Here is a 12,489-nt window from a genome sequence, read left to right as displayed (position 1 = left end):
TAGAAACGACAAATACCCACCATTGCTTCGACATGGATGGAAGTGGAGGGTTTTATGCTGAGTGAAATAAGTCAATCGGAGAAGAACAAACATGATATGGTCTCATTCATTTTGGGAATATAAAAAATAGTGAAAGGGAATAAAGGGGAAAAGAGAGAAAATGAGTGAAAATATCAGTGTGGGTGACAGAACATGAGAGACTCCTAACTCTGGGAAACAAACTTGGGGTAGTATTGGGGAGGTGGGCGGGGGGTTGGGGTGACTGGATGATGGGCACTGAAGGGGGCACTTGATGGGATGAGCACTGGGTGATATGCTATATGTTGACAAATTGAACTCCAATTAAAAAAAGAAACTGCTATACCTCGTCAGTAAATTCAGTAAAGTTTCAGAATACAAAATCAACATACAGAAATATGCATTTCTGTATACAAAAATTGCATTTGTATACACAAATAATGAAGCAGCAGAAAGAGAAATTAAGGAATCAATCCCATGTGTAATTGCACCAAAAATGAGAAGACATTTAGGAATAAGCCTAACCAAAGAAGTAAAAAAACTGTACTCTGAAAAATATAAACACTGATGAAATAAATTGAAAAAGATACAAATAAATGAAAAGACTCTTTATGTTCATGGATTGGAAGAACAAATATTGTTAAAATGTCTATATTAACCAAAGAAACCTACACATTTAATGAATATCTATTAAAATACCATCAGCAATTTTCACAGAGCTAGAACAAACAATCCTAAATTGTATATGGATCCATAAACACTCAGAATAGCCAAAGCAACCTTGAAGAAGAAAAGCAAACAAAACAAAACAAAACAAACAAACAAACAAAAACCACAAAAACAAAAACAAAAACGTAGGCATCACAATTAATTTCAAGCTATATTACAAAGCTATAGTCATTAAAACAGTATGGCACTGGCACAAAAATAGACATATAGATCAATGGAGCAGAATAGAAAACCTAGACGTGACCTCACAACTATATGGTCAATTAATCTTTAACAAAACAGGAAAGAATGTCTAATGGGAAAAAGACAGTCTCTTCAACAAATGCTGTTTAGAAAACTGGACAACACCATGCAAAAGAATGAACCTTGAACACTTTCTTACACCATACACAAAAATAAATTCTAAATGGATGAAAAACCTAAATGTGAGACAGAAAACCATGCAAATCCTAAGGAGCACACCAGCAGTAACTTCTATTATATTGGCCATAGCAACTTCTATCTAGACATATCTCCTGAGGTAAGGGATACAAAAACAAAAATAAGCTATTGGGTTTTCATCAAGATAAAATGCTTCTGCATAGTGAGAGAAAAATATAAAACTAAAAGGCAAACCTGGGACTGTGAGAAGATACTTGCAAATGACATGTCTGATAAAGGATTAGTACCAAAAATATATAAATAAGCTTTCAAACTCAACACTCCAAAAATGAAAAATCCAATTAAAACATAAGCAGAAGCCATGACCAGACATTTTTTTCCAAAGACAACATGCAGATGGCCAACAGACACAGATGGCTCAGCATCACTGGCCATCAAGAAAATATAAATCGAAACTGCAATGAGACATCACCTCACACCTGTCAGAATGGGTAAAAATAACAATACAGGAAAAACCAGGTGCTGAGGAAGATGTGGAGAAAGGGGAACCCTCTTGCACTTTTGGTGGGAATGCAAACTGGTGCAAACACTTTGGAAAACAGTGGGTGATTCCTCAGAAAGTTAAAAATAGGACTACCTTACAATCTAGCAATTGTACTACTAGGTATTTACTCAAAGGATACAAAATAAAATCTTGGGTTGTTTGTACCACAACTTTAGCAATTAGTTACAATACCATTTACATATTATATGAATTTTATTTTGAATATTCATATAATATCTCTATTGCATAAAAGAGTGTATAAAGGATAAGTATAAAAAAGACTATGTTCAAACAGATAGATGTATATGAAATATGATTTATTTTACAGTTAATGATTGAGTTTAACCTCTTTCCTTCTTATAATTGAACTAGGGTGGGGAAATATCTGAATCATTATCAAACTACTAATGTTTATCATAAATTCTGGCAATTAATAGCTGTGTGACTCACATAAACATCTTTTTAGTTTTATTCTTGTTTTCTTCAAAATTAAACATTATATACTTTGCTTTAAGGTACTTTTTCATATGAGTAAAGAGTGACAGATGAGGGGACCTGGAGAATTTAATAAAACCAGATCTCTTCCAAAATATCTGAAAACCATGTGAGGAAAAAACACATGAATGCTGAGGACATCAAGACATTCTCTGATAAAGGAAAAATAAGAAACGTCACCACCAGATCCACTCTAAAGAACTGCTAATGGAAGTTATCTATACGAGAATCAAAAGAAAAAAGAAGGAAACTTGGATCATCAGGAAAATAACAAAAAGAAGAAGAAGAAGAAGAAGAAGAAGAAGAAGAAGAAGAAGAAGAAGAAGAAGAAGAAGAAGAAGAAGAAAGCTATGATCAGGTCTAATGGACTTTCCTTCACCTCTTGTGTTTTCTAAATCATTTGATATTTGAAGCAAAATTGTCAGTTGAAGAAAAATTATAACATTGGTATGATGCTCAATGTAGATAGTGATATATTTTAAGACATTATAGTCTAAATGGAAAAAGTAAAGGGACATAAAGGAAGGTAAAGCTCCACATTTATTCAAAGTGCAATCGGTTGTAATAGACTGTGTAGACTGACATATGTAATCTATATAAAGATATCGAATATCTCTATTATTTATATAAAGCAGATCAGAACATATAAGGACATATATATAACTGTATTTGTATGAAGAAATGATCTACTTGGTTATAAGTTATGCTCCATCAATTAGGTCTTGGTATAGAAGTGTGGTCTTTACTTTTATCTCACAACATCACAAACACAGCATCATGAATAATAAATTCTAATGAGATCATGAACCCTAATTAAAAGTTAAAAATGTAGGAAAAAAGGTAAATCCAGGAAGATAATATAGGAAATTATATTCATGAACTTTGATGAACTTCTGGAATAGATCCAAAATCACTAACAACCAAAAGGATAAATTGGACCACAGTAACATTGAATTCTGATCACTAAAAGACTCCAATAGAGGTAAAAGTGCAAATCACAGCTATTTCCATCTGATAAACTCAAAAAAGTGCTCATATCTAAAATATGACAAGAACTTCTAAGAAGTGAAAGAAAACATATTTCAGGAGAAATGAACAAGGGACACACTCGAGAACTTATTCTCACAAAAGAGAATATTTTAATGATTCACAACCCAGAAAAATGGTACTGTTATATAAACACCAGAACTGATTGTAATAATTTTTCTCAGATTATTTAGCACCAAGGGACTATTTTTACAATGCATATTTACACAATAAACTAGAGAAATGTAGGGGATATTTAAAAAATATGACCATGCAATCTCATACTAATGCTTAGGGGAAATTGTTATAATTATAATGTTATAAATATATGTAAATAAAATTATCATGTTATATTTATGCATTATTGTTTTACTATGAAAAATACACATATATGCATTCCATAAATATAATATATCATATACTATGTAGTTGTGATAATAAATTATTATCAATATGATATGGGGAAAAGGATATACAAAAGGCTTTTCATAAAATAATTATTCATAATACCCACATACTGATAAGGAACTAAATTTCTGAAAATAGATTGAAAAATGTCATATTCTTATAAGACAGCAGTGAAAATTCACAAACTATAGACAAATACAATAATATAGATAGATTACGAATATCATGAGAGTGAAAGGAGACACATATAAAAATACATATTGCATGATTCCATTGATATAAAGTCCAAAAATAAGCAAAGATGTTTCACATTATTAAAATAAGCAGGGCTGATAGAGGCTCTAAACTTCTCTTTCATGCTCTGATTTGTAATTACATGGTTCCCACTACTTTGTGATCAAGTTGCACAATCACGTTTAGTTTTCTTGCTGTGTGGTAAAATTAAATAGTAAAGCTATTTCATTCAAAAGCATCTATTGAAGCCTGTTTTTTTTTTTTTTTTGCCTGGTTTTCTTTTTGAAGCATGGTTTTCTATGAAAATCAAGAACTAGAAATTATCAAATGTATATTGAACGTACAAAATATTAAAAAAAACATTGTTGAGTCTAAATTTTTGAATATTAACAGACTTTAAAATAAACTAGAAATATGTAGAAAACTATAGAAAAACTCTACAAATGTAACATTAACTGATAAGCTTTTATTATATCTAGAAACATTATAAATCTTACTGTTTCCTCTTTATCTTCTATGTAGAGTATGTTAGAGTTCTTTGAAGCACAGGACAACAAACTCTGTTTCCATGGTTTTCTTTCTATGCTCATGTAATAACAATTATTGGACTACGTCATCCACTCCTTTGGACAACAGTCACCATGATAAATTAAAGAAAGATTATGAAATATTACCCAAAAAAGCTTTGAACATTAAAACATGCAAATTTACAACTTGCTTATTTATACACAGGTGTATACAACATCCGTACACCTTCACAAGTGAGCAAAATTAAAACAAACACACACACATTCCTGGAAGAGCCAGGCTTTCATACCCCAATTTATTTGCCCTTATAGAGTAAATACACAAGAATGTCCACCTCTACATGTCCTTTGAGTCACTGACAAAACCACTTTTTGGGAATTGTATAATGATTTATCTCTTATTATGTTGTAGCAGGAGGGAATTTGTGGCAATTAGTAACAATGGATATGATGATTTTTAAATGAGGATTTCTTCATACTGTTGCATAAAAAGGAATACTCTCATAATCATTACTTATTAACATCTATTATCTGATTTCTATAATTCATATCCCTCTACTATACGTTTGTACATAGTAGGTAGAAACAAAATATAAACTACTAATATCAGAACTATGAAAATCATTATATATCTCTTTGGATTCTTGTAATTAGGTAACAATTGCTCTTCTGTGGTGTTTAGTACCTAACAAAATGAATTAATCCTTGTAATAATTTTTTTTCTCTTTGAAACCTGGTGTATTTTTTTAAGATTAGAATACTCTGAGATCAAATTGAATTTCCAGTATCAGTTAATAATATCATGAGGATTTGAGGGGAAATCAATTCAAAAGCTTAAAGGACCAAACTTCACCATCTCTTAACCATATTTCATTTAGCCAATCTCAAGAAGTAGTGTGTATTTCTCAATAAAATATATGTATATTCTCTACAATTAGTATGTTATTTATACCTTGAGAAACACAGAATAGGCATTCTACGTTCTAAATGCATACATTACACGGAAAGTTCCAGTTCATAATATTGAAATATTTAGAAGCATTGGTGATCATTAAAAAGAATAGATTTCTCATAGTCATTCAAAGATTTGCTCACAGGGAATAGAGCCTATCATTCTTGCTACAAAGTACATCTAGACAATGCAGATAGTTACCCGAACCCAGCAATGAGTATATGGTGGGGGTGGTTAAGTCAGATTATATTTCTGATGCCCAGCTAAATATATTGTAACAACAGAGATTTGGAGGGGTGAAAGGAAGAAGACAGTTTTAGAGTTTGTGTTTTCTTGGAAATCAGCCTTCACTGAAAATTTGGGAATTCAAAATATGTAGAGATCCCACAGCAAAAACTTTATGTGGTTAGGCTTTATTTTAAGGATCTTTAGGCATTATAGTATTACCCTTCAGATCAGCCCAATGAGCGGCTACCTATATGGTTATCATATCAGAGGTGATGGAACTGAAGCATGATGTTTTTAAGTAAAAATGTAGAGATTTCATGAATACTTATGAAGCAAGAGGTGTGTTTCAAATAGTCTTCAATTAACTCTATAAATAAGATACTATTTGCATTATATAGTTTGTAGGAGAGGAAACTGAGCCAGAGAAATTATGTAGCTGAGTCACCAGCCTAATACTGTGCATTCAGAAGTGAGCTGGTTTCACTATAGATGTCCTTAAACTTTATACCAGACTGTATACTCGCTGTTGTAAGTTGATCAAGGACCTAGGTGAACATCTGCATGATGATGTTTACCACTATACAAAGCTAGTTTATAAGAAGTTTAGTCATAGACGAAACAAAACTCTAGATAGGAGGTTAAGAAAGTGTGATCTTTTTTATTTCTTAATGTTTATTTTTTACAAACAAAGATAGCTCATGAAATACAATGAGAAAAATATTCCTATGGCCATTGTGGTAGATTAGGTTATTTTTCAGTGAACCCATATTTCCTCCAACTGACCACTTGAAAACAGTATACTTTGCAAACAATTATTGATAGGTTTGGCCATGTGACTTATTTTCACAATATATGGTGGGAAAGTGACACCTTTTGAGTTTAGAGTGCAAAATTAAGAACCACATATCTGCTGGCCCCTTGGAGAGCTGCAGATCTCTTTTAAAATGGGTCATATACCAGATAGCCCACTGTTCTAATAATAAAATATATAAAAGAGAACTGAGCTGCGTCTGTGGTTTACAGCCAAATTCATACAAACCCAAACCTCCATCAACTGAAACACAGCCAAACCACAAAAGGGTGAATAAGAAATAAATGCTTATTTTTAAATGCCATTGTAATCTTGGTTGTTGGTAACACAATTTTAGCAATTAGGTACAACTACCATTTATGTATTATATTAATTTTGAATATTCATCTACTCTGTGTTAACAGGGGAAATAAACATAAAAAATATAAAGAATATGTCTGGGCAGTCTGGGTGGCTCAGTGGTTTAGCGTCGCCTTCAGCCCAGGGCGTGATCCTGGAGACCCGGGATTGAGTCCCACATCAGGTTCCCTGAATGGAGCCTGCTTCTCCCTCTTTCTGTGTCTCTGCCTCTCTCTCTGTGTCTAGTATATCAAGAATAAATAAATATTTAAAAAGAATATGTCTATATTCAAAGAGATAAATGCTTATGAAATATAAATTTATTATGCAAATAATAATTGAGTTTAATATATCTCTCTCTCTGAAGGTCATTGAGTTAGGGTAGAAAAATCTCTTAATCATCAAATTACTAATGTTGGTTCTTAATTCTGGTAATAAGTAGTTGTTTGACTCACACAAATATCTGTACATTTTAAATTCTTATTTTCTTCATTATTTAACCTTTTATTTTTTCACATCCAAACTTGGTAATAATAGTGACAGAAGTGAGAACATAGAGAATTTTTTTAAGATTTCATTTATCTATTCATGAGAGACACAGAGTGAGAGGCAGAGACATAGGCAGAGGGAGAAGCAGGCTCCTTAGGTGGAGCTTGATGTGCAACTTGATCCCAGGACTCTGGGACCACAGTCTGAGCCAAAGGCAGACCCTCAACCACTAAGCCACGCAAGTGCATCCAAGGACATAGAGAATTTAATAAAACAATATCTCTCCCAAAATATCTGAAACTCAGGAAAGCAACAGACAAGAAAAAGGACCAAAAACTACTGGCTATTATCCAAGGAGAAAGCAATCTCTACCAATAATGAACCTAACCTTTCACAGTACTGCACTAAAAGAGATTCTAAAAACACACTCTGGTTCCAAATCTGAGGAAGTGGGGCAGATGTGAAAGGCTCTTATACAGCCACCCGGTGCTGGCTGCATGATCACCCTGAGTGCCTGTTAACAACTGAGTACTCCCAGCCCCTCATCGATCCCTTACTGCCCTTACTGTTGTCAGATAATGGAGCTAGGTGCTATCAACTTCTCTCCCTTGTTAGCTCACATGAGGTTGTGTGGTATTGGTGAAGGCAATTAACAAGACACTGAAAGGGAATATAAGGGAAGGGAGAAGAAATGTGTGGGAAATATCAGAAAGGGAGACAGAACATGAAGACTCCTAACTCTGGGAAACGAACTAGGGGTGGTAGAAGGGGAGGAGGGTGGGGGGTGGGGGTGAATGGGTGACGGGCACTGGGGGGGGGGGGCACTTGACCGGATGAGCACTGGGTGTTATTCTGTATGTTGGTAAATTGAACACTAATAAAAAATAAATTTTATAAAAAAAACAAAACAAAACAAAAAAAAAACCAAGACACTGCTGCAGAAAGGTCTTTTCTTCCTGGTTTCAAGGTGTTTTCATGGTGTTTGGCTACTGTGGCTTGGTTGCCAGCTGCATGCAGGCAGGAAGTCGTGTGTTTTCAACCTCCAGTAAGATTTTGTGGCCAATATCAGTCAAAGTTTCCCATCCTCCAGCCTCTACACACTTACACTCTGGCAGGGGTCCTCCCTGCTTGCCCGTCACAGCCTGAGATCCATCCTCACCACCTTCAGCCTGTGGTCTGTGCAGCTGCTCCGTCCCAGGCCAATCCCGTGAGCATGTCTGCCATGAAGCTGTGTAGCCACATTGTCTTCGGTGACATCTGAATCCCATCTTCAGAGAGTAGATCTGGCTTTCTCAGAAATCCTTCCTTTAATCCGACGGTATCCTTATAACTTTCTTTCATCTCCTTTCTGAAGGCTTTCCCTTGCAAATGGTTAATAACGCTTTATATCGAACTTCTCCTGGTTTCTGTCGCCTTCCTCAAAACTGACTGATAACCTTGCCACCCTGAGTTGCTCAACCTTCATTTGTAGCTCCTTTAAGGGCTAGGACAAGTCGATTAATTTGGAAATATGAGTGGAAGTGTTCACCTTATTGAGGACTTTATAATAACAGTGCTTTATATTATGATTTGTAATTTATATATAATTTATTTTAGTAAATACAAAAGCTTAAAATGTATAATAACATGTTCCTGAGTATATATATTTTTACATTAAATAAAGGTTGAAAAATAGTTCTACTCATCAAGGGAGAAATCTCAGGTATACTCTGGACTTACGGTGAGTATAATGCATCACTATGGATTCATACTTGGCAACAAATGAACCATTTCTAGTGAGTGATGTTGATAACAGGGGAAGCTATCAGGGTGCAGACAGGGGCAATATAGGAAATCTCAGTACCTTCCTCTTAATTCTGTTGTGAATCTAAAATTGCTCTCAAAAATGTCTTTAAAAAATAACTGAGTAAATAATCATACAGCTTGAAGAAAAGAGAAATGTGTTCTTTCTAGATAATGAGATAGCATTATACCAAATTTAGGTAAGCTTAAGTATCTGGTGCTTACAGACATATGTTTTTCTTTCTACGCAGGATGCAAAAGAAATTTTGTTTTTGTTTATTTGAAGATATAGAAATGTACAATTGTCTCTCCCAGAAGTTGCTGACAACCTGAAATATAGAAAATAATATCTAATTAATCTTAGCAATATATAATTTAATATTTTCATGAAGAAACAATTCATTTTCTAGCAGTTATATATCTAAATCTGAATATTTTCTATCATTTTTTATGGAAACACTTCAATCACTGTGTTTATATAGTTATTCACATAATGCTTTTTTCTTTCCATGACTAATTCTTTAATGGTATAAAATATAGGAATTCTCGAGAAACTTACTGTTCGGAAAAGAAAGTTAAGCCTTTAGGCAACACCCACGAATTACTGCTTCTCTGGGAGACTCCAATCCATGAAGAAAAAATGAAGAAGTCCAATATATACTATGAGGAAATAGATTTTATTAGATGTCAAATAAACCTCTTAAGCTCCTTTAAATTTTGTAGCAACAAATAAAGTTACTTCCTTCTTACATTATTTATTATTATTATTATTATTATTATTATTATTATTGTAGGAGGGGGAGTGGAAAATCTCAAACATGCTCCACATTCAGGGCAAAGCCCCACAGGAGGGTAGGGGGTTGCATCTCAGACCCTGAGTTCATGACCTGAACCAAAATCAAGGGTCTGATGCTTATCTGAGTGAGCGACCCGGGTGCCCCTGTAGAATCTTCCAAATTATAATATAATGTTACACACTTAGTAAGACTAAGTGCAGAGGACGATCTGCCAAAGATAACAATTTCAGAGTTCTGACCATTGATCAAAGGTTAGTAATAATTTATGAAATATTTATTATTGAAAAAACTCCTAGAGATTCAAGTAAAAAGTACATTTGTAATCTTTTTGCCTAGGACTGCTCCCATGCCTCCCCACCTGTCTGTCCTAGATCAGTGACCAAGAGGAATTGTAGTATTTATAATTTTGGAAAGGCTACAAAAATCACTGGGGCTGTTGCCACAGGAGCAGATGTATGAACAATGGGGAAAGGGATAAAAGGCCCAATGCTTTTGCAGCTCAAAGTGGAGAATTTACAAGATAAAGATTGAGGAAGACTCAAACTTTCTGAAGTGGATTTATCTCCCATAAATATAACGGGAAGATATTGAAAGTGAAAGTACAACAGAAGTGATGACATTAGCTCTCTACACACTCCTGGCTGATGGAAAAAAATGTGCCCACATGTAGAGAAGACCCAGATAAACCCAATTAAAAGTGAAAGCTGACGGAGAGTTGAAAACTGATAGTAAATTCATGGGTACTCCCAGTCTCTCTCTCTCTCTCTCTCTCTCTTTGACACGCACACACACTCACGCAAACACACACACATGCACACACATCACATGGCAAAGAGTGGAAGCCCTACTGACTTGCAATATTTGAATACATCCTTTTAAAAATATTAGTGGTTAACTAATAGTGTTATGCTATATGTTGGCAAATTGAACTCCAATAAAAAAATAAAATGGTAAAAGTTCTAGAAATCTGTTGGACAACGATGTGAATATAGTTAGCATTCAAACTATCTAACTAAAGTAGGTTAAGATACATGACATAAAATGTTAAAATGTACTTTAAAATGTAATGGATAAAATGTGAGGTGTGTGATTCCAACTATACAACATCCCAGGAAAAAATAAAACTATAGAAACAGTAAAAATATCAATGGTTGCCAGGGTGTAGCAGAAAGGGAAGAATTAATAAGTGAAGCATGGAAAAATTTTGGGCCAGTGAAACTATTCTTTTTTTTTTCAGTGAAACTATTCTATATAAAATGTCTTTACACATTTCTCCAAACTCATAAAATGTACAAAATCAAGAGTACATCTTAATTTAAACTAAGGTCTTTCAGTAATAAAGATGGGTGAATGTACATTCATCAGTTGTAGCAAATGTACCACTCAGGTGGGGGATATTGATAATGGGAGAGGGTACGCAGATGTAGACAGTAGTGGTATATAGGAAACTTCTGGGCCTTGTCTCAGTTGTGCTGTGTACCTAAACCTACTCTCATAAATAAAGTTTATTTTTTAAATAAATGGGCAATATGATAAATTTTCTATTATTTTTCGCATGATTAAAAAAATAAAATAGAAAGTAAACAAAGAGAGGTGATCTTGAAGGCACCAGAGAAAAACTACTCATTACGTTTAATTACAACTAATAATATGATTAGTAGAGGAGTTCTCATCAGAAACTATGAAGAATAAAAGACAGAGAAGTCAAAATCAAAGAGCTGAAAGTACTGGAAAAAAATTAAAAACAAAACACAAATCAAAAACCCCCAAAAGGGGATCCCTGGGTGGCGCAGCGGTTTGGCGCCTGCCTTTGGCCCAGGGCGCGATCCTGGAGACCCGGGATCGAATCCCACATCGGGCTCCCGGTGCATGGAGCCTGCTTCTCCCTCTGCCCGTGTCTCTGCCTCCCTCTCTCTGTGAGACTATCATAAATAAACAAAAATAAAAATAAAAATAAAAGAAAGCAAAACAAAACAAAGAAACTTGTCAAACAAGAATTCTAAATTCAGCAAACAATCTTGCAAAAAAAAGAATGTACATAAGGACCTAACAACACACAAAAAACCTATGAATTTCTTCTGAGCACACATGTTCTCCAGAAATGTTTTTTGAGCTAAAAGTACATGACACTAGGTGGTAACATATATCCACAAAAAGGCAATAGGAAAAAAAAAAGAGGAAGAAGAAGGAGGAGGAGGAGGAGGAGGAGGAGGAGAAGGAGAAGAAGAAGGCGGCAATATAAATAGTAAGTATGTGGGTAAATTTAAGAATCTGTGTGTGTTTTCTTCTCTATTTCTTTAAAAGATAAGATTATTTAAAACCATCATACCACTGTATTGTTGGTCTATACCATATATGGATACCACCTGGTGCTGTTAATTGGGCACATTGGAAGGGGATTTATGCCTTATTTTTTTTTTAGCATTTGTTGATTTTTGTGGTGCAAAGTCACCTTGAATGGTTTATTTCAAGTCACTAACATGAAATCATGAACACAGTGTTGAAAAAATTTTGTATAATTGGTGCTCAGAAACCAGTGTTAACTGGCTTTAGCACATTTTTAGAAGTGCAGGTTTCCCTTACTATCTGAATCTGAAATATTGCTATGAAACAGTTTTTAAGCTAATATGGTGCAAATTGAATAAGTTAATACCATTAATTTATATGGAAATTTTTTGAGCATTCCCAGACTGCCAGCTAGGCCAGAGTTGAACCTTTGACTCCACCAT

General features: G+C 34.2%; 1 protein-coding gene across 2 annotated transcripts in view; it reads right to left on the bottom strand.

Annotated features, from left to right (window-relative positions):
* The window catches only part of LOC144297236 (NKG2-A/NKG2-B type II integral membrane protein-like), a 58,644-nt gene that overhangs the window by 31,912 nt on the left and 14,243 nt on the right, over positions 1-12,489 (bottom strand). For both annotated transcript variants that reach the window (XM_077871080.1, XM_077871079.1), the window contains exons 5-6: positions 9,523-9,623; positions 9,189-9,292 (exon numbers count right to left, since the gene is read on the bottom strand). In XM_077871080.1, coding sequence (XP_077727206.1) covers positions 9,189-9,292; positions 9,523-9,623 — 205 coding nt within the window. The remainder of the gene's footprint in view (positions 1-9,188; positions 9,293-9,522; positions 9,624-12,489) is intronic.

The sequence above is a fragment of the Canis aureus genome, chromosome 25 (genome assembly GCF_053574225.1).
Source record: "Canis aureus isolate CA01 chromosome 25, VMU_Caureus_v.1.0, whole genome shotgun sequence".
NCBI lineage: Eukaryota > Metazoa > Chordata > Mammalia > Carnivora > Canidae > Canis > Canis aureus.
Note: the sequence above shows the minus strand (reverse complement) of the source record. Positions and strands in the feature narration are given on the sequence as shown.